This window comes from Nuphar pumila, unplaced genomic scaffold (genome assembly GCF_984573655.1).
Source record: "Nuphar pumila unplaced genomic scaffold, dmNupPumi1.hap1.1 HAP1_SCAFFOLD_1097, whole genome shotgun sequence".
NCBI classification, from domain to species: domain Eukaryota; kingdom Viridiplantae; phylum Streptophyta; class Magnoliopsida; order Nymphaeales; family Nymphaeaceae; genus Nuphar; species Nuphar pumila.
Genome location: NW_028323584.1, coordinates 6,812 through 29,486, shown reverse-complemented (window position 1 = coordinate 29,486; position 22,675 = coordinate 6,812). Strand labels below are relative to the sequence as shown.

Below are 22,675 nucleotides of genomic sequence, written 5' to 3'. Positions count from 1 at the left end.
AAATCTCCCTTGAACTCGCTTGAAATGCAATGACATGGGTGTGCCGTTCCAAGAGCACGTTGACGAACGGAATGGCCATCCAGGAGAAGACTCTGAAACATGGTAACATGGAAATATGGAGGTGTGTGTTGTTGTTCACGAGGTGCACGATTCCCTCTGGCTGAGGCTCTGCTCCTTCTGCACGACGGCTCGATAGATTTCGTGGCATCTCATTGGTCAGAGCTCCCCAAGGAACGTAGCTTGAAGCGAAATTTACCATCAGAATGAACTAGGGTTTACAAACACTCTGGTAGAAGGTTACAGAGATGAAGCAGCTGTGCCAGGTGGGAGAATATCATGAACAAAGCACTTGAAATCCAATTTCACGTTGCGTGGTTCGGTCGAAGCAGGAACTGTTGGTTGCGCGTCGTGTGAAGATATCTCGACATATAGGGTGCGACTCTTTCGACCTTGTGACGATGCCAAAACACTCAGGCCGCAAGCAAGAATGCATTCATCTACTGGTATTATCATGATGATGACTCACACATGCAATAGAACCGGCACAAGCACTTTCGCAATGAAGACTGATGATGCTTGTTGCACCTTCGCAAACGACACTCATGTCGGGCTGAACTCCACTGTGTTCACAAAAGCCCATGAACACAGGAACATAATAGCCACCACCTGATGAAGCTGCCATGCTTGTACTTGGTCAACTGCTACTGGTGTCGTGAGGCGATGTCCAGATTGGCCACTCAACCTGCGTGCATCGCTGTGCACAGTAGACACCCCCGATTCATTGCAGGCGCGGGATGCGACGTTCCAGTACCAACATGCACGTGCGACCTTGCAAACGGGCTATCAACGACCTTTCGTTTTCATGGTGCTTCGCGGCGCTGTTCCTGGCTGGCGCGTCGCACGGAGCCCCCTGCTCGGAACACCCGGTCAAACAGACTGCTCCTCAAGACGCGCAGCCCGCGAACACACGCGTCCTCATCATAGGAGCAGGTCCAGCTGGATCCAGCCTAGCGTACTTCCTGTCCCACAGAGCGAGCACAGCGCATTTTGAAGTGACCATCTACGAGAAGGAGACTCGCGTCGGTGGCAGAGTCCTAGATGTCACCATTCGCGACGAGGTGTCAAAAACGGACCACGTCATCGAGCTAGGGGCCTCAATCTTCCTCGAGGCCAACACGATCCTGCACAACGCATCGCTAGAATTTGGCCTGCTTCCAAAAGCAGTCACTTCGAGGCCAGCGGGTACTGATGAGTCACTGCACGCCGGGGAGCACGCATTTGCAGTGTACAACGGGAAAGCCTTTGTCTTCAGTCCAGCGCCGTTTCTTTTCAAACTCGCCATGCTCTGGCGCTACGGCCTCTCGCTCTTCACCAGCCAGCTTCTCGGGCAGCAGGCGCTGGACCGCTTCACGCAAATCTACGCGACGTCGCGCAGCTTCGCCACGCCGCTGCAGCTGACGGACTTCATAGGATGGAGTGACTACCTCGTGACGAGCGCGGCGGCCTTCTTCAAAGCGCACTGGGTATCAGATCGCTTCAGTGAGGAGATCATCCAGGGGGTGTCTCGCACAAATTATGCTCAAAACCTTTGGCAGGTGAACGCAATCGGGGCTCTGTGTGGTGTCCTTCCCAGCCCCGCGCTGCACGTTCCGAGCGGAAACGCCCGCATCTTCGAGCACATGGTGAAGAGCAGTGGCGCGGAGTTGCAGCTGAATACGACCGTTCTCAGTGTCCGGAAGGAGCAGGCTGATGGGGGGGGCACGTACGTGGTCGCGACGGCTTCCGGGGAGCGTGTGTTTGATGTTGTTGTGATCGCGGCGCCGCTCCCGGGTGCGGGTGTACGTTTTGAGCCACCATTGTTGGCGCCGTCGGCGCCGCTGACGTATGTTCATCTCTTTGTGACGATTGTGCTGGGGGTTGTCAAGCCGGAGTTTTTCAGGAGTGGGTCTGATCTGAGGTCTTTCCCCAGAACGGTTATGACGCTTCCAAGCTGCGAGTTGTTCAACTCGTTTTCAACGCTGCGCAGGCTACCCTTGAACGACACGATGGCGGGGTCGGGATGGGGAGGCCGAGGCATCTTCAAGCTGTTTTCGAATGATCTTGTCGCGGACACATCGCTGCAACGCATGTTTGTGCGGACTGAGAAAGTGGTGCGGAAAGACTGGCTCAGCTATCCGTATCTCGTGCCGCGCTCGAGTGGGGATGCGCAGCTTCCGAGCTTTATCGTGGAAGAGCAGGCTGAGCCTGGTGCCTTTTTGAGGGGCCTGTATTTCTTGAACGGGTTTGAGGGTGTTATGAGTTCCATGGAGAGCCAGTGCGTGGCTGCTAGAAATATGGCAAACTTACTGGACTGGAAGTTTTCTGGACAATGCTCTGCCTATTGAAATGCGTTTGTCTTTGTTCTGCACGAACTGTTTAAACGCAAGCTATTCCCGGATATCACATGCTGACTCACAAGCAGCGCCCTGCCACTGTCAGTGTTGTCTGGCTTTGCGTGGTCACGTCCTTGAGAGCGTGCTGACGCTGCAAGGTTTTAGCTGGTGAAAAGATTAAGAGCAGTGTACCGAAGCGTGCTAAACTTGTCCAGATTACAGCTGTGGCAGCTGTTCGCCATCGCTCGCATGTGAGCACCAGCACGCTCAGTGTAAATACCTGAACATGTGATGAGACGTTAGATAGAATGTCCTAGTTTCAGTTACGTTGGGTCACTTCCTTACTGATGAAGGGTCAAATGACTGGTTCACGGGGAAGTTGCATCGCTCAGGGTGGAAGTTCGGTGCAACTCGCGTCGCCTGCTCAGCCCGCGATTGCAACAAGCGCGAATGTGAGCAAGCAGAAAAAAAGATTGCAAGCTTTGGAGCAACGAATACACCAGTTCATGGACCGCGAGGACCAGCGTGTGAAGGAGGTATGTGTCAGCCTGCGAGAGCATGTCCGTTCTCTGGGCATGCAAGCTTTAAGCTCAAGTACTTCTGTTCATAAGGTGGTGTGATCAATTGCCGTAAATTGTTACAGAAGCCTCTGTTAGCGTGATCGAAGGTTGGTAGCGCCATCGCGTTCACTAGGATGACTCGCGGCACCGATTTCCTCTTCAATATGACTCTACATGATACCAGATTTCGAACTATTCATTAGCATGTCCCAAGTAGCTCTTCAATTTGTATGGCGTGGATGCTCCAGCGCTTACTTCTGATCTCCAGCGCATTCGCGCAGGTGACCGAGGGCATTCTGTACAACTTTCTGCCGGCTCTGTTGACATACATCATCCCCCACTCTGAGGATCCGCTCACTGATCTCAGCCCGTCGGTGTGTGCGCAAGCCGCTGCAGCAGTCTTGTCTGTGTCGTGCCTGCTCAACGCGCCTCCAGGGTTCCTCGAATTCCTCTTGTGCGTGCCATGGCAGAAGCTCAGCCTCCTACACCCTGGCTCCAACTGGGACGCCATGCTACCGTCCCTTCTAGTTTCCAGCGGACAAAGGCAAGAGATAATCAATACAGCAATTCCAAGCTCGATGCTGCCATGCATTCTCTCCTTCCTATACTTGGACGAGTACCAGTCATCCTTGCCACCGATGCTGGTGCTCACTCACGATGCAGAGGGCGATCAACTCCCTCCACCTAGGGCCTGGAATAAGACACACCCGCCTCATCAATCCCAGGATGGCCATCATGAGCGGGAAAACCTGCAGCCATGGGGTCCGGTGACGACCGAGGTGTGCAGCTACCTTGGGGACTTACCATGCATCCCCGAACTGCCATGGCTGAAGCACGCGCCTTCGCAACGCGCATGTAAGTCGGGGCTATGAGGAATTTCTGAAGGTTGTAGGGATCTTGTCACAGGACCCCATGGCTGAAGCTGGTGCCTTCACAACAGGCATATGCATACCGTACTGCCGCTAAGTATTCAACCGAATTTGCAGAAAAATGGACGGTTGAAAAATTTCATCCTAAATCTCCAGAATTTTTTGGGTCAACGAATGGCGACTTTTAATATCTAATTTTTGGGGCTACCATAATGAATAATCCCGATTTATTGTACCTACGGTTGAATGGTTTGCGGGATTCGGACAAAGTTTGAATATGAGCGTGATTGAATAGTTAGCGGCGATACGTTACTCATGTCCAAGCTGATTCCCCTGTTGGGTTGGCGTTGCCAATATGCCCATGTGCATGCAGCACCTGCAGACATTGCACTCGATTTCCACATGGACGTGGCCTTGGACATAGCAGTATGCAGCTGCATCACAGGCACACGAAGCAGCAGATTTAACCGAAGGCCAACAATCTGCGCATGGGACGTGCCCGAAGTTTGCAGGACTCAGATATCATTTATGATGTATGATAGCACTAGGTTCCAAGTAGTTCTTAACATTGCCACTGTCCATGTCGATGCGGTATCGTGGTAAACAGATACAACACCACCGCATCCACACGTAGACATTGGCAACTCCAAGAACTACTTGTTTGGGTGCTAAAAAGACACATCATTACATCACATAGATAGTAGCAGGAACAAGTCAGCAAAGCATACTTCATCGTCATGGCCTGGGGCATCGTGTGATCCTTGATTGATTTATTTTTTTTTTTCGTCAAGAAATTGAGCGAAGAAAGCGCTTGCAGGTGGCCGCGGCACTGCTGGATGGTGCGACACCGCTGCTGTGTGCAGCCTTAAGGGGAAACCCCGCTCAGGTGGACCATCTTCTCTACTGCGGGGCCGATCCCTGCATCTGCAACGCCGCAGGCGACCTCCCCCTGGAGATGGTGCCGCTCTGCGGAGACCGCAGCTCCGGCGGAACCCGGATCTGCCGTTGCATGGGCGCCGCGGACGAACAAATCTGGGAATGCCGCTCACGTATCACTCGACAGATGATCATGCAGGTATGCTATTCACCCTCCCCCCTCCCCCCTTTCAGGACTTCACAAGAACGGGTTCCAATCCGCATTTCTGTTCCGGGAGCCTGTTTCCTCGGATATCGCGACCGCTGATCAGAGCTGATCGCTCGGCAGAAGCAGCGCAAGGTCTTCGATGCGACCCCCAGCATCGTCCCATGAGTCACGGAGCTCGAATATGTTGCGCGTTTGAATGAGCTGATGTCGCGCCTCACGCAAATCGGCAACATCATATATGGCCGATATATCATCATGGGCGTGTATCCAGACAACATGCAGCCTGTCCTCCCCATCCCTACATGCAAAGAGTACATCGCTTCTCAGGTAGTTGCCAATACCCAAGTGGATGCAGCAGCATCGGTGGGTAAGAGATACGCTGGCGTTATTGCTTTGCGAGAGTGGGCTTTGACCCCCACTTCTGTCCTCAAAAGTCATACACATTATTGGGCGTCTAGACATTGAAGTCATGGCGGAACACTGACTGGCATCAGCTGTCCAGTTGCAGTTGCGTCAGAATCTGTCACAGTTGACGAGCGCACATGCAGGCGTGTGTCACGACATGGAGGGGGGGCGTGAATGGCTGGCTGAGACGCGTATCCAAGGTCTGCGTGTGCTGGATGGGCATGTGGGGCCTACACCAGTCCGTCTACCGCCCCTCCATCAAAGCGCACATGCTCAAGCGGCAACAATCCAAGATGCTCGAGGCCCAGCAGCTTGCCGCCGCACAGGTCTGCAAGGTCCGCGACCTGCACGCCCGAGGCCGAGCGCTCCTCAACGATGTACAAGGGAAGCTATCTGAGCTCATCACTCGCGCTGACTCACCGGAGCCCGGCGCCCCGGACCACGTTCCGCTGCAGACACGCATCTTTGTGCAGCTGAAGCGCGACCCGGACACCTGCGCGGCGTACAACGCTGCGTTTGCTGCCGCTGACTCAGCGATGACCGAGATGCTGTCGGCGGTGCAGAACGTTCTCTCGTTGACGCGCTCCGGGTTCATCATGCGCCCGGACACCTATGCGCACGCGCTCGCAGCGCATGCCGCGGCGATGAAGGAGCATGCGGCACGCGGGAGCGCGGCCGCGGCCGGTGCCTTGGCGGGCGCTGCGGCGGCCTCGGCCGCCGACAAGCCACCCCCGCCGCACCCGCAGATGCTCATGCAGCTGCGGGAGCAGGCGGAGATCGTGCGGGACTGGTCGGAGTCCGTCTTGATGAAGATCCGGCTCTGCAGCTGCCCTGGCTGCAGTGCCGTCGCTCTGCAGGTGCGTCTGCTGCGTCACTGTGTTGCATGTGATTTCGCTTTTGTGAGCTCTCACATCGGCTCTACATGCAGCTGCCGCATGCGTGTTCGACCCGATGGAAACTTCTTCAAAGCAGGGTCGCCACCGCTGATGGCAGCCTGGTGTTGCCGATGCTATCAATAGATCTCCTCGTGTCTTGTGCCTTTGCAGGCAGCATGCTTCATGACGAACGACCAATGCCTGCCGAATTTGCTGTTCACACTGCTGCCTTGGAGTATGGCCATTGAAAGAGAGACATTTACTTGAACCATAGCAAATGGGAACAATTTCCATTTGTTGGTGCTGCTCAGGCATGCTGGCTGATGAAGTGTGTACGCGTAGCCGGAGACGCCCATAGGGACAGGGCATAGGGTGTCCGGAGGCTGACTGTCACCTGAAACCCGCATCATTTCTGGACATCCCACCGCATTGTCCCTCGTTGACTCACGTCCCTGTGGTATTAGGTGGATGCGTCTGCAGGCGATTGGCATGTCCCACAGCCTGGCGAGTCAGATGTTTGACAGTATGGAGCGAACAGACAGGCGGCAGCACCAATTCGAGGAGTGGAAGGCGGTGGGGCAGTGCCTCATGAGCTCGGTGCAGGTCCACATTGTGCTCTTCCTCACCATGCAGGCCCATGCCAGCCCCAACAAGGAGCGCCTCTATGCGGCGGCTGCTTGCATCGAGGAGTGGGACACTCTCCACTCTTGTGGCCTCTCTTTGCACCTCACCGATGTCGACCTCGAGCGGGTGTGGCCCAGCTCTGCAAGGCTTTGTCTTTGGCATGAATAATGCCGTCAACTATGCCAGACGTTCAGTGATTTTTTTGGTCTGCATGGTACCTCGAGCCGCTGACAATAGCCATGTAGCTCCGCTCCTGAACAGGCTCCCCGAGCTGGAAAGAATGAAACATATTGCCTACGTGTTTCTGATGCCCATATGGATGATGTGTTTGCTCTTTACATCGTACCTTGGCTCACATGCATTGCTGCTTGCATCGCATCCTCACCCATGTGATGTTGGTCCACATGTGGTAAACACGTGCTGCTCTCGCGGCTTCTTGTAGCACATGAGCTTGCTTACAATCACGTCGTCGATGTGCTGAATGAGAGTGTCCACAGGGGGAGTGTATGATGTGACGCCCTCCAATAGCAGCACAGCTTGCTGCATACTTGCCTGATTGACGTTACTTAACGCAATGATTCGCCAGATTGGTTATGAACTCCAATTGTCTGTCCCCAAAATTCATGCATTTCCGGGCATCCGGCCCGAAAATTGCACGGTTTGGCGGAGCGCTGACTTCACGCTCATGCAGGTGGCGCTCCTGCGGCAGTGGATCCTCGCCACGCACTGCGACCTGGTCCTGGCCGAAGCCCTCGCGGGGGAGGTTCTCCCCCCCGCGCTCGAGGTCGCCGAAGTCCTCCACAACTGCGTCACGCAGGCAGGGGGCGGGGGCGCGCGCCTCATCCGCCCCGTCACCGCGGCTCTCGCTGCACAGCTCCGAACCGCGATCACATCCGCAGCGCTCGCATCCCCCCGCGTGCTCTCGCTCTGTACAGAGGTCGTGGATGCCGCGGACGCTGAGCTGCAGCTGCTCGACCGGCTGCGCGCGATGAGCTGCACGGCATGCAAAGACAGCGAACTCGAGGCCAAGCTCGAGGCGCTCTCGGCTGCAGTCGACGCTGCGGCTGCGTACCTCCACCTCTCCGCCGAACGCGACGCTGCGATCGCCGCCCGCGAGGACCTGCAGTCCCGCCTGCTGGCACAGCAGCAGCTGGAGGCCGTGATGACGGCTACGCGCTCCGTTGACCTCCCGGCAGGTGTGTCTGTTGTTGCTGCTGCTGTTTTTGCTTGTTCTTTGCACGTCTGCGGCCTGCCAGCAGGTGCCCCGCTGATTGGGGAATGAGCCACCCTGGCTGCTTTAGCCACGCCCAACGGCTGTGGCACACCAGGCAATGGTGCAGCAATTACGGTTGTGATGAAAGCACGAGGTCAGATCCTTGCTTTGTCAGTCCGTGGTGCCGTATGTAACACCTTTTCGCATGGACGTGTGATTTCCAAGCAGTACGTGGAGCTTGCGTATGTCCATGTGGATGCGGTAGTGTTGTTAAACAGCCATCATCGCAACGTTCGCACCTGTATGGACATGGGCATTGGTATTCACTGCTTCGAAGAGCTCAGCAACTCCCCTGTCTGTCAAGAAACAACATCAATTACGCAAGGCAAAGAGAGCATTGTCCCTACTTCGTCGTTACATTCCGATTGGAGGAACGAACTCCAAGAACGAACTCACTACCTGTACTCATGCCACCAGTGGTGACTCATCACTAGAGTCTGCCACAACCTGCTTTCCACAGATATCTCAACACTGTTGCGCGTGCAGAGAGCGATGCCAAGGAGCCACACGAGGTGCTGTTTGAGGTGGACTGGGCCGCGCGCGTCGAGCGCCTGCAGGACATCATCGCTGACTCAGAGGGCCTCAGCCTGAACACCAACCGCGCAAAGCGCCTCGTCCGGGAGCTACAGGCATACGCGTCGGCCGCCGCGGCGATGCGGCAGCTGGACGAAGTGGTTGCGAGGCTCCCTTGCGGCACCTCCGCGCTCAAATCCGCCCTCAAGCGCCTCGAGGAAGCTGGCACGCAGCTCTCTAGCGGTGGCAGCGGCGTTACGCTACCTGGCGCGGCTCTCTTTGCGGGTGCGTTGCCGATTAAGGCTTTTGTTTTCAGCAAATATTGTACGAATACTTCCATCAACTATGACAGACATGCAGTGATATTCTCAGGTCCGTATGGTACCTTCAGCGGTGAAAACGAAAGCCATGCTGCCGATCTATCTCTCAACATGATATCTCACAGGCAGCCGCTTCTCATCGTAGTAGTGGTTGCGATGGTTGAGTATCGACAGAGTTCAGTTTTGGATCTGGCGTCGGTCTACGTCCCAGTTGTTAGCACATGGCAACTTAGTCACCGAAGGGCGGAAGTCAGGCCTATCTCAGATAGGATGTCAGCTTTGCTGCATATCTGGTACTTGTGTCGACGAACCCTGATGGTCAGGGTCGGTTGTCGCATGGTTGCATGTCTGCGGATGCTGATCTCTCACACGCAGCTGCAAACGTTCTGAGATGTGGGCGATGGAGCCGCTCCGAGCAGCAGCAAAAGGCGAATTAGCTTTTGGTGCATACCTCTGCCCAAGAGATCTCATTGAGAGCGGGGGGGAAGGGAAGTCTCTCAGCGCCATGGCCTCGACCAGAACCCTTCCTCTGCACGAGAGCCTTTCAGGAGAGCGCTTGTGCAGCACTGCATCCAACGAAGGCACACTTGCAATCGACTTGGCACCTGCCGTGAACTACGCCATGCAGCGGACACTCGGGAACGGTCAAAGTCCCAGCGTCCTTGCTAGCTTCACGGTCATTTATATAGCGATTAACTAGCTAATTAGTTTGTCAAGCAGCTGTATCGCCGACATATGATGAAGAAGACATGTCAGTTCAGGCTATGGTAGGTCAGGCTGGTCCAGGTACGCTAGCCTCAGGTGATGGTAATGATAGCACTGATTCTCAAGTAGTTCTTGGAGTTGTCAATGTCCATGTGGATGCGGTAGTGTTGTAAAAAGATACATCATCATCACACGTTTCGGTGAGCGTGCAGGGAAGGTTGCGGACGCGCGGCAGCGTTTGGATCTAGAGAAGGCCGCCGAGACGTTGGCGCGGGAGGCCCGCACCGCCAAGAGCGTTGAGCAGCTTCCACGCCTGGAGGCCGCGATTCTGGCCGCCAAGCGCGTGGGGGCTGAGAACCTGGACCCTGAGTCCTACAACCTTGCCTCTGAGACACGAGAGCGCCTGGCGCAGGGCTTCAGGGTATGCACTGCCTTTCCCATGCCCTTTTCATGTCTTGATGACTTGGTGTGATTCCCGATTGATAGATGTGTTTGTTTATGACGCTGGTGGCGAATTTGATCACCATCAACTGCAGCTCAAGGCAAAGGAAGCAAGGGTGGCCAAGGTGGACAAATCGGAGGACCAAGGGAAGAGAGGCAGAAGATGCAAACGCTGCAGAGCTACAAAGGGAAGGTTTAAGCTTTGGTAGACCCGTGATTGTGATTGTGTTGCATACGGGAGGGAGTGTTGCATTTCGCCTGCGATGTCCAGTTATCCTTGTCTACGCGATGCAGTGATGATGCCATATCTGGTGCAACTTCTCTCGACCATTACACATGATGGGAGTACTGGCTCCCAGGTAGTGCTTGGAGTTGCCAATGCCCATGTGGACGCGGTAGTGCTGTAAAGAGATACAGCATCGTCAACAAGCCCCGAGGGCATCAGGGGGCACCGCGTCGACCATGCATGCCATGTCCCCATAGCAACACAGGGCAATAAGTGACCTGATCTGTGTTCACCACGCTGATTGAATCTCAATTCCGACACAACAGATGTGAGATGTACCGCCCTTGGAAGCTTTGTTTGCCAGCGTGCATCACGAAGAGGGGTGGACTGGAACAGGAAAGCATGGTAAGCCTGGTCAACGAGCGAGAACAGTAGAGATATCCGGTCCATGGTTCTTTTTGCAACTGATGTGTGCTGTGCAGCTAAAATCGCAGCTGGAGCTGGCGATGAGGGCCATGGAGAGGGGCCAAAGACAAGAAGAGGCTGATGCCCTCGACGCAGCCATCGCCAACGCAGAGGCGTACCCGCAGCTCCTCGCCGACACCATCCGAGCTGCGCAGAACAAGCTGAGTCAGTGGCGCAGTCAGACAGCGTCAGAGGCCAAGCTCCAGCGTGCCCTGCGCGAGGGTGCCACCACTCAGCAGCTGAGTCGCGCGATCCAGGTTCGGCCCTGTCATCATTGGGTCTTTAGGTCATGATGCAGAGATGCCTGTCAGGTGTGCGACGTAAGATGACTTGGTTGATTGATGTCTGCAGGATGCGATGTCTAGTTATTGTGCTTGTTGACACCTGTGCAATGTAAGATTGATTGATTGGTTGATGCCAAAGTCCATGTGGATGTGTGGGTGTGGTACAAGGATACATCATCATCATTTGTTGATTTTGTACTTTATGCAGGACGCGATGTCGGCGGGAGTAAAAGTGTCGGCAGCAAAGCGCTCGCTGAAGCTGCTGCAGTCCCTCGAGGCCGCCCTCGCGGTGGTGGGAGGCGCCGCGGAGTCTGCGCACAGGGCCGCGCTCGCCTCAAAGATCGCGGCGGCTGAGGCCGCGGGCGTCGCCTCCCCCCTCCTCCGCGTCGCCTGGCTCAAGCTCCGCTCGCTCCACATCGCCGAGGTCCAGCAGAAGCTCGAGACCGCCCTCAAGCCCCACAGTGACTGGCCTATCACTCTCGCTCACTCTTCTCTCAAGGCTGCCTTGCAAGCTGCACAGGTACCCCCCCCCCTCCCCCCCTGACACACACACAGCTCCCGATTGTCGGCAACCACCACATGGCTTTCTCAGGTTTGCAGCGACGCTGACATCCCAATCTTGTGATGATTTCCGACGCCGACTTCCTCCTGGCGTCTCGAGTTGCGAATATTCCAAATCTGCACAGTGTGTCCACTTGTCACGAGAACAAACAGTGCAGACGAAATGTCACCCTCATGTCCCTAAAGAAGCTGGCGACGCTGTCTAGTCATCTGGGATGAAACCCTCCTCCAGATGGTGTTGAAGGCCACTACTCCATCTTCACCAGCCTGGTGTTGGAGTGTTTTGAGTGTTCCATGGCCAATGCATCTCGGTGCACTGGATATCCAGGCGGTCTTCATGCTGCTCCCATTCATGGCGTTTTGTTTCCACGCTCATGGTAACACGCGGTCCAAGAAATCACTGAATATCTGGCATAATTGATAGCATCGTTCACGTGATATCGGGATGTTCGCGGAACACAAATGCCTTGCTCCCCTCGCAGGAGCTGCTTTCGGATTTGAGGATCGCCCAGTACCTCAAAGCCGAAGTGACCCTTGCCCCCGAGGGCGCCGTCCCCGTCCTGGCGGTCCTTGCTGATGTCCTGGCTGCCAGCAACTCTGATCGCCCCCACACCGTCTCCTCCCCTGATCAACCCCTTGTCGCCAACTCGAGCACCGCTGAATCCAGCAGCCCCCCCCCACACGCGGCGCCCCCCCCCCCGGATGCGGGCGCCGAGACCCTCGCCCCTAGAGATGAGACGCCCCTAGCCGCACGAGCCGCGTCCGCCGTGGACGGGCGCGCCCCCGGCGGCACCAACGCGGACCCCGGCCCCGCCTGTGCGAGCCACGCTGGCAGCGACGCAGTCAGTGACAAGGTAGGGGCCGCGGTCCCAGTGGCGGCGCCGCGGGCCGAACTCCCCCAGCCCCCGAGTCCGCTCAACCCGCTCAAGGCGGAATCGCGGGAGGTCGCAGAGATGGACGACGCGACGGCGCGCGTGCGCGCGCTCGAGGGCGGGTTGCTGACGCCCTTGGAGTTGGAGAACGAGGAGCTGCTCATGCTGCTCGAGGGCGTGGACACGACGCTGCTGCATGAGTTTTGCCAACAGGTGGACGCTCTCATTGTTGCGGCGGGACGCTCGCTGACGATGCACTCGCAGCTCAATAGCATCATCGAGCGAGTCGAGGCGGAGAAAGCCAATGAGGTGCGTATCCTCCCCTTTTGCACTGCAACACCGTCGCTGACTGCTTGTCGTCCGTGAACGACACGATCTCACATGCCGAACGCAGCAGGGCACAATATGTCTCCTCTGGTTTTGAACTCGGTTTGCGAGCGTTGCAAGCGCCTCTTGATTGTGCAGTGTATTATTTCACAAGCAGCACTTGCCATAGGAGTTGCCACTGTCCATCTGGATGCGGTAGCAGGTTGAATGAAGGAGACATGAAGCGGCAGCTGGCCAGTAACTTACTCGCGAGTAAGGTGTGGAAACATTGCCCGCTCGGTTAAATAGCTGCAGAAGTATGTTCTGGTTGATGCTGCCTTTGAAATGAAGGCTCAGAGCGCAATCCTATGCCAACTCGTATTTATGATCATCGCTCTGAATGAGTGTGCAGGCACGCACTAAGAAGGAGGCACTCGCACGCGCCGAGGCGCTCCGCAAAGAGCGAGACGAAGCCGAGCGGCGGGACCGCGAGCGAGCCGAGGCGGACAAGAAAGCTGAGAAAGACAAGGCGCGCACGGCCCGCGAGAAGAAGGCCAAAGCTGCCAGCGCGCTTGCAACACGCGCCGCCCTCGAGCGCAAGGACCCCGCGTTCGCAACACGCGACACCCACGCCGCGGACCCCTCCCTGCTCGTCCTCCCCCCCTCGAGCGCGGAGGAGCAGCGGCACTTGGGGGCTGTCTCCCACTCCTCGCAGGGAGGCGGGAGCTCCCTGGGGTACATGGCGCCTCAGGTAATGCATCACGCAGTGCACGCGATGCAGGCCGCACAGGACAAGAGGCGCGCCTCCGCGGCCCTCGCGGTGTCGTCCATGGGCCTGAGCTCGCCGGGGGCGTCCATGCAAGCGCCCCAGATACACCACAACCCTGCCCTGCATTTCTCGCATTTCAACGAGCTCTCACAGACCCTAGCTGCGCAGAGCTACTCCTCGACGTCCCCCCTCGGCACCGAGCGCTCCTCCGCGCTCAGCGGCACCCGCAGCGTCTTTGGGCGCGCCCCCGACGACCGCCCGTCCATGTCCCCCCCCCCCCTGGCGCACCACCGCCACCCCGCATCCCCCGCGCCCTCGCCCCAGCCCGACGACTCCTGGGCGCGCCCCCCGAGCGCGGCGCGCTCGCTGTACTCGGGCGGCCTGGACTGGGACCTTGGTCCCATCACCAGCTCCGCCGCGGCCGCCCCCGACCCCTTGTCGTCCACCTACACCCTCGGGGGCAGCGAGCTTGAGGAGCTCCGCGCACAGTGGGGGATCCCGATGCCGACCGGCGAGGTCGCGGAGACGCCTCTTCCCACTGCCTCGACTGGCATCATGAGTGTTGGGGGCTCCTCGATTTGGGGCTCCCTGGCGCCCCCTCCGATATCGGAAGCCTCACACATGTCATGCACGGACTCCACGGCCGCTGGGGGGCCCAACATCTGGGGGGGGGGCATTGGCGCGTTCGGCGCGATGCCTCGGGATGACGCCTCAGCAGTGCCGCATTTCGGCGGCCTGCGCCCGCGCGCGCCAGATTCGTCAACAGGCGTGAGCCTCTTAGCGTTCGGCGCACCAGGAGCAACTCTCTTTGGAGGCACTTCCGGTGACTGGGGGGCTTCAAACACTTCGCGAGATCCGCGCTCAGAGGTCGGCCGCGAGTCCGCGGCTACGAACGTTAGCTACGGTGGCAGTACCCCCGGGGGCGTTGCGAACGCGAGCTACAGCGGCAGCGCAGCTTGTACTGCACCTGCGAACGTCGCGCCTTCCACCGCCGTGGGGCAGTCTTTGTTCCAGGCTGTAGAGAACATGCGAAACCGCAACTCCTTCAATATTCACGCTGCAGAATTCCAAGTCCGGAGGCCCCTCGAAGATGCCGAGGACCTTGACCTCCCTCAAGACCTCATCATGTGAGCGTGGTGCTTTGGTTTCTGTGCATTGAACTGCGTTCCAAATAGAATGACGGAGATTGATTGCCTAGATCTCGCGTGAAGTTGGGACCTGGCCTAGCGATCGACTTGACGCCCTTCAAGTGATTAGTATATTGTACCGCCTTTGTATGAGGCCAAGAGAGTGTCATTTTTCGTAACGCCGTAAAGTGTATCCTCAATACATTGGCAAACTTGACAGAATGGACGTCGCTCAGCTCTGAGGAGCTTACATTGCGAACACAAATTCAAGCACGAAAGGGTAGTGCGACATCCGGCGCCGGAACGGCCTTTTGAGGCCAAAACATCTGCAAGGACCGCGGAGCGGCCCTTTTTGGCAAGAGTGCGCGTAGGAAAGCCGGGCGCTGGTCCTTGCAAACATGAAGTCAAGGCCACTTCGTGACCTTGATTTCATGCTTGTGTTGGGCAAAAGGCCGGAAGTAGGCGAGCGAGCGAAGCGAGCGAGCTTGCGTTCAGGTACTCTAGAGTTGGTTATTACGTCAGTTCACCACAGATACACGCCAGGGCCCTGTCCAAGCCACTTCAAGATTGTACCGTTGATAAAAGTCGTTGATAAATAAATATCAATCAAAGTAATTTTGGTTTGTCCATGGCAATGTCGCATGTTCTCACTGTATCTGAGCGCGGCAAGGCATGCCTGACTTCGTCAGGGTATCCTCGACAAAGCCAAGAATGAGCACAGCGCGACCAGGACAGACCAGAATTTCCCTGAAACCTCTTATCATAAGTATCATAGGGCATGTGGGTAAGCTGTGGTGATAACGGAACGACAGTGAGTCCTGTGTTGTGGGTTCAGCCCGTCTTGCGCACATCAAGATGCGTGCAGCTCCTATCCCATTGCAAACCTGACGGCTAATAAGTATCATGTTGTCATGCCTGTTGCGCCAGCTGTCTTGTGTTCATCTTTCTGTCATTCGCACTGTTTGAATTAAATAGCGTAACATCCAACGCGAGCGAGCGAGCAATTTGAGGGGGTACTGTTGCTCGTCTTGAAAAGCCGGCAAGCGTCCCAGTATTTGAGGGCAAAGCCGGCCGGCGATCAGGGCGCGTTTCATTTGTGTGCCAACAATGCAACGCACACGTTCTTTGCCGCCAATCATGTTGAAACAGGCGGACAGGCCAAACATTGAGGTGGACTGTTACTGGTTTGGTGCCATTACATCGAATCCCCGGTTTCAAAAGGGCCATAAAACCCTGGAAGGCGACCCAAAAATCATTGCCTGTACTACCATGGTCTTGGTACAGCCTTTTTTTTTTTCATGTTTGGTCATAATTTTTATAAGCGGACCACAATTTATAGTAAGCGGACCCACGCTGAGGCTGCGGTGCTCAGGGGCAGCGACAGCCTCCACATGTGAACGCAGGCATCACAGTTGTCACATCAGTGATAGCGAAGCAAAGTTCTGCCCAAGATGCAAGCACGGATAGCTTCCTTGACGGGTCAATACAATTGTACGTTTCTCATTGACTGAGTTACGCTCGTCGAATCGTAGAGTTTACAAGGTTTGCATTTCTTAAATGCTAACTGTAGCTTCATGATATGAACGTTGCCGTTTGCAGCCAGGCCATGCCGTTGCATTGCAAACGACGTTGCAAAAGCACGGTGGGAGAACTTTCAACACATTATTTGGAACACTTGAGAGCTCGAGGGCTCAGTGAAGCTGAACAAATCAATCTATCAATCGGGAACCACGCCATCACCGGGACAGTAGCACTAGAAGGGGGGAAGTAACAATGGAGTACGGAAAAAGTGAAACAGGTTTGTTTTTGTGGGTGGGGTTAGTTGACCTATCTCTGGAAATTTAGGGTTTTGAAGTTTGGGCAAGACAATGGTTGCAACGTACACCAATTGCAAGTGCCATTGCAAGTTCTCCATGCCTTGCGGCAGCACATGTCTCTAACGTGCGGTTTCAAAGTCGTTGGACGTATTGCACGATTATGTGGACGATTATGTCGCATTGTCACTCACTGATCTAGACACCGCCAGCTCGGGAGTTCTGTTGTTAGCACAATACAATGACGCAGTCATTGCCAGCTACGTCCCCTGTCTTGCAGACAAAGCTGAACAGCACATAATGACACGTACCGACCTCTGCCATTGCAAAGTTCCGTGACGAAGTTCGGCATTTCCAGGCCGACTTCCATAATGCTTGGGTGCAAAGGAGAATTTAGGGCGGATCATCACGTGAGGTCCTCACGAACTTACAAAAGTGCCTGCAGAATCAGAAGTCAATGCACGATCTGCGCTATATATATTTTGATGTTCACTGAGAAGCTGATTGTCTGTCCAAGTCCTGCAAGTTTTCGACCATCTGGAAACGGGTCCGCTTGAAAAGCTGTCATCAATTGGCCACTCGCCACTTTGACCTACCTCAAGGATGGATTCACGATTGACAAACTCCTCAACAGGTATGCGCGCTTGTCCCATCCCAGGCAGTATCAATTAATTCCCGCTCTTGTACATAATGAAGCCGCGAGATGCCGTATAGAAAACAAGGTCACGGACCAGCAACCCAATAGCTGGAATATTCGGCCCGTTTCCAAGGAAATGCACCAGACGCTAGTCATCACCACATTGCTTAATGGCCTGTTGTCCAGAGGCCACATTCTCCGTCTTGTCTACAGGTGCATGGCATCAGGCCTGGGCATGTCTATGCGACTCGCCACGTGCACGTGTCGTACACCGTGTACCGAGTATTGTACACCTCAGAAGAGGATGAAGACATGTCAGGTCAGGTTATGGTAAGTCAGGCTGGTCCAGGTACGCTTGCCTCAGGTGATGGTAATGATAACTCTGATTCCCAAGTAGTTCTTGGAGTTGCCAATGTCCATGTGGATGCGGTAGTGTTGTAAAAAGATACATCATCAGTAGTACAACTTCCTGCTTGCTGAAGAGCCCGAAAGCGGCACGGGTGTGAAAGTGAACACCGTGGCCTGTCTCACAACGTAAAAATAAATATGTTGGGGAATTGTATCGTCCACTACTTTAACGGGAAGCTTGGGTCTGCGCACTCGGGGTTAGGTGGGGAACAGGCTGAAATTCCGCATGCGGAACCCTCCCAGGTTGCCTTGTGGGTCGAAAATAGCAAATTCATTGCGCTGTACGTTCAAGACCTGCACATTGATGTATTTCCTTTGTTTATTTATTTGCATAAGTGAGCCCTGCTCACTTGCACTTTTACCAGAGTCTTTAGACATAGCTTTTTCTGCGTTGCCTGACGTAGCAACTTCGGTGATGTGCCTGTGTGTGCTGTTTGCCCCCGTACTTTACACACTTTCTGGGATGTGCTTGAGTGGCTTTTGCCGCCTGTCCCCCAGGTTACCCCCGCGCATGAGGCCAAAGCCCATTCAGAACCCCCCCTTGACAACGACAAGAGAGGCATGATAACCGATTGTTTTACCATAATTGCTGCTAACCATTCAATCACGCTAGTATCAATTTTGTCCTAATCCCGCAAAACCATTGAACTGTAGGTACAATAAACTCAGAACACTTATTATGACAGCCACCAGAAATAGATAGTAAAACTCATATCCACTTGACCAAACTTTTCTGGAAGTTTAGATTGAGTTTTTCAACTGGCATTTTTCTGGCGATTTCGTTTGAATACTTAGCGGCAGTACGGTATTTATGTATCCCACAACGTGATGCACGTTTCATTCGGGTACCTGCACGAATCGTGCGGCACGATCGGAGCTGCGTCGGGCCGTGTGTGCAGCAGCGCCACATGTACACCGATCTGGGAACCGGCAGTCACAAAGTTTGCATTGCAGCTGGATGACTCATCTCGGCTTTCGCTGCCTGACCGGCCGGTGCGGTGTGCCCCGGTCCCTGATGATGCTCTTGCAGCAAATCCCGCCGTGGCTTATGCCTGCAGATTTCTGCAGTGCATAGTCACGAGATCAGCTCTGGCTTTCTCGCCCATTTGGATTTTTCCTTTTCTGTATTCCCCGATTGCATGCATGACCCGGATACAAGTGGTCAACGCCGCTTTCTTTGGGCTGGCATATTTCTTTCTTTCTTTCACTGTGGATAAAATATCATGGCTCAGAGCAACGTAGCACTCAACCGTGCTTGTGATGTCTGCAGTGACTACAAACTTTCTCGGCCCACATTGGATAGCTCCGCTGGTGTGGTCGCAGGCAGTGGTGCCAACTCTTACTGCGCCAGCAAAGCCTTCACCTTCGACGTGGCAGCAAGGGCATCTTACGGATTTGGCCTTTTTGGCGGCGGGGCGTCTGGCAAGAGCACCACCATCACGGAGGAGTGCACAAGCAGCAGCCAAGCCACGTACACAGCATATCAACTGCTGGCAGAAAGCTCATTCAGCGAAGCCCTGACAAGAATCAGTGCATACCAGGCCTCTTCATGTGGATCTTCCAACGCCTTGACTGCCGGTAGCTCGAGCGTCCAATATCTGTCAAAAATCATCGATCCCCAGGTGCACCCCTTCTTGCTATCAGAATGTATAAGTTGAAACGATTGCTTTGAAGAGCACCTGTACCTGGAAAAAAAATCGATAGGACGACATCTCGTCTTTCAAAATTCTTTCTGCAATTGTGTTACAAGCGACAGGGCCGGCAAATCTAGGAAAGGCTACCTGTTGGAGAATATAGTGTGCCCTGTGGCTAGGATATTCTATTCTTGTTTCCCTTGTGTCAATATCACTGTAGTCTCTCTGGGTTGCTGTGCTTGGACGCTAGTCATGAGGAATAGGTTCTTGTGTGTCTCTCCCTTTGATACTATCTAGCCGTTATTCCCTCATATCTCCTGCGTCCATGCGCCGTTGTTTGTTTAGGACGAGTAGTGTTGCATTGTGTGCTGCGTCCATGAAGAATGCTTTTGATGTGGTGCCTTGAGCAATCCTGTGTCGTTGCGTTACTCAGCACCTGCATGCTTTGGAAGTGACACGACAGCCAGTCGTGCGTGAGGGCAACCGTAGCTCTGTTGCATCGACGCATAACGCTCCATGCGTTTACCATAGTTGAGCATAGTCATGTCGTAGACTTGTGCGTGTGCTGTGTGGTTCCTAGGTACCTGGTTAGTACCTGGGTCATACATCTCCATGGAGTATATATTGAGATGCATTACTTTGGTTCCTTGAGTTATGCTGTAACGCCAATAGCCAAGTACGTCGTTACCTGGACATCAGGTAACAGTTGCAGTCTTGTTGTGAACCTTCCCGTTTGTTGAGCAACATCGATTTCCAACACTACCGAAAGACGAACAAAAGAAAAGAAAAAGGAAGACAAAGCACACAGCGACACAAACAAACAACGAAGCAAGTCAGACCTCAACCGGGCCCTCTGCCGGCTCATCACATCCTGGCTGGAAGTTGTGTCCAACACGCACAGCAATGCGCGAGAGAGAGTTGTAGTACATGCGCGCATTGCCCTTGCAAAGGGCGCAGCTGAGCTCCCGACGCACGGTCCGGACAAAAGCGGCTTTAGACACCCGACCCGCCGCCGCTACCAAATCGCCAAGCTCTGATAGGAACCGCGACGCCGCGACACCCATGCGGCCGTACGACTCCACAGCAAGCGGCACAAAGCCGAACGCGGAGCCCTCGCCAACCGCTTCGAAGTCCGCCCGCTTCCGCGCCTCAGCCTTCGCAGCCGCAGACCCTCCAGCCTCCGCAGCGTCTCGCATGTACGACGCAGCCGCGGGGTGCGTGACGACGCAGTCCAGGATGCGGACGCCACCGTCAGGCCAAACCACGAGGATGTCACCCCGACGTTGACTGGCAGCCCCTTGCGCCCCGGGGCTGCAAGGCTGCTGTAGAGCGGCTCCCGTTCGACGCGCAACCAGCGCGGCGGATGGCATGGCGCCAGGCAGAAGCCTAGGAATCATGGCGCACAATTGCCTTGCCAGCGATATGTTTGCACGAGAGAGCGTGGTCCGGCGTTGTCGAATCGCCAGCGGAGCAGGTGCACGGAGGGATGTCAATCAGCGACGGCACCCCCAAGCCGAGCCGATGCCGGGCTGCCATGCAAAACTCTGCGTTAGTGAGACGCAGAGCCGACCACATGGGCAGTGCAGTAAGCCATCCTGACGACGGGCCAGTTGAGGCACTGCGAAGGCGCGCCGCGTCTCGCTGGCCCTCCACGGTGTCGGTGTCACAGGCGTCGAGCATGGCCGCGCCCGCACGATCGCCCACGAGCCTCGACACGGCCCGCTGGACGTGGGGCAGGTCCTCAAGCACGAACTCCGCCGGTAGGTCCCGGGCGCTCTCTTCCCACTCGCACTCGCCGGCAGCGTCGTCGAAGACGCGTTGCCAGGCCGACAGCAACGCCGGCCGCAGCGCGCCCGAGAAGGGCTGGCATATGTCAAGACCATTCGACATGGCCTTCTGCGCCTTAGAGGCTCCCGCCACGAGCGTGGCGGCCGCGACGAGGGACGTTGCGTTGCGTAGGCCAAAGCCCCCATGCCGGAGAGGGAGTCGGAGTTGTTGACGCTGCACCGACCTCAGGCACCTGGAAGAGCGTCCTGGCGGCTACCATGATGGCATCCTCGACGCGCACGACGCTGGGCTGGAGGTGGTCCCATGCAACCGTGCGCAGCAGGTGCGCCATGCGCATGGACAGAGAGGATCGGAGCAGGGCGAATTGCGCCTGATGGCTGACGGGCAGCGCCATGAGCTTGTACTCTTGCTCGATGATGCCGTCCGCGCGGTCGGACAAAGCGGCAGCAACGTACGCGTCCGAGCCAATGGGCGTGCCACACACCGTGACGCCGCCGGGGCAGTGCTGGATGCCCAGGGCAGCGGCCAGACCCGCAACCGCCATGGAAGGCCCCTCGGTCAGCGCGCACTTGGGGGGCTGGACGCGGAGGCCAACGCTGGACACGCCGCTCTCCCCAGTGAGCGCGTGGAACGCCGCACGGAGGGCGTCGACCTTGCCAACCAGGTTGACGTCATCCGCAATCGCCAGCACGGCAACCGCGGGCGCGGTTGCCCGAGTGCGTTCCAAGATGGGCTGCAGCACCAGGGCGAAGAGCAACATGGCAAGCGTGTTGCCCTGGCGCACCCTTGTGCGCGACTGGATCGGGGCCGTGCCGGCTGGAGCGCCGATGACGTGCAAGTCGGTGGGCGCACCGTAGACAAGCCTGAAGTATTTCTCTGTACATTACATCAGACTTGTAGTGGAGCGCCTGGAATGTCGGTGCACCAATGCATACAAGTATGCAAAACAGTTGGTTCTGTATCAGAATCCAGCCCTCAAATTTCTTTCACAAGCCTGCAATTGGATAACCTATTTTTTTATTTGTGATTTGGCCAAGCAAACAACAATTGCAGAAAACCGCTTGTGCATGCGGTCCGCTCGGCGCTGGCTGCTGACTCCGATGCCGCGCTTCTGACCGTTGACATGGCCAATGCCTTCAACACGGTCGACCGATCTGCGCTGTTTGCGGCAGTGCAGAAATACGTGCCTGCGCTGCTGCCGTATGTGCAATGGTCGTAGGTCTCATTCAACTCTAATTTCAACCGCTGTGACAAATTTTCTGGGGTATGCTTTCCTAGTGAGATCAGACAACAACTCTTGAGAGTGAAGACGCTGACACGTCGTAAGCAAACTCACTCACCAACATCAACATCGACGTGGACTGTGTTTCGAGCTCATGCAGGTATATTCTGCGTACCTGGCTTGCCTCAAGCTCTATGAGACGGGCATCCGGTACTCAGTCACCTCTGGGCTTGATGCGAAAACGTTGGCAATTGACCTCGTGTACTTACCTGTCAACAATAATGTCTTGGCTCAACTATATGGTCTGAAAACAAGCTCCAACAACACCGTATGCACGCTCAATGGGCCTGGCATCACAGCGGCGCAGTCCGTCTCCTTTGTTGCTCGTCTTGCACCGACGACAACATACACTGTGTTTTGCCAGCTCCTGCTAGCCATGCGCGGCAATGGTCGCTTCTCCGATATCTACATTTCGGTTTCTCCTGGAGGAACATATCATGGCATCCTCTTTCATGGCGTTC

General features: G+C 55.7%; 1 protein-coding gene across 1 annotated transcript; it reads left to right on the top strand.

Moving 5' to 3' along the window:
- The first annotated feature begins 794 nt into the window (after window positions 1-794).
- On the top strand, window positions 795-2,992 carry LOC149809541 (uncharacterized). Its single transcript, XM_089994780.1, has 3 exons — window positions 795-2,336; window positions 2,531-2,623; window positions 2,726-2,992. The coding sequence occupies exons 1-3, from the start codon at window positions 795-797 to the stop codon at window positions 2,990-2,992; spliced, it is 1,902 nt and encodes a 633-aa protein (XP_089850906.1).
- Window positions 2,993-22,675: the final 19,683 nt, after the last annotated feature.

Coding starts and splice junctions, on each gene's coding strand:
- LOC149809541 (XM_089994780.1), top strand. CDS start 795: ATGCGACGTTCCAGTACCAACATGCACGTGCGACCTTGCAAACGGGCT. Junction 2,337..2,530: donor GCGTGGCTGCTAGAAATATG/GCAAACTTACTG, acceptor TGACGCTGCAAG/GTTTTAGCTGGTGAAAAGAT. Junction 2,624..2,725: donor CTGTTCGCCATCGCTCGCAT/GTGAGCACCAGC, acceptor TTACTGATGAAG/GGTCAAATGACTGGTTCACG.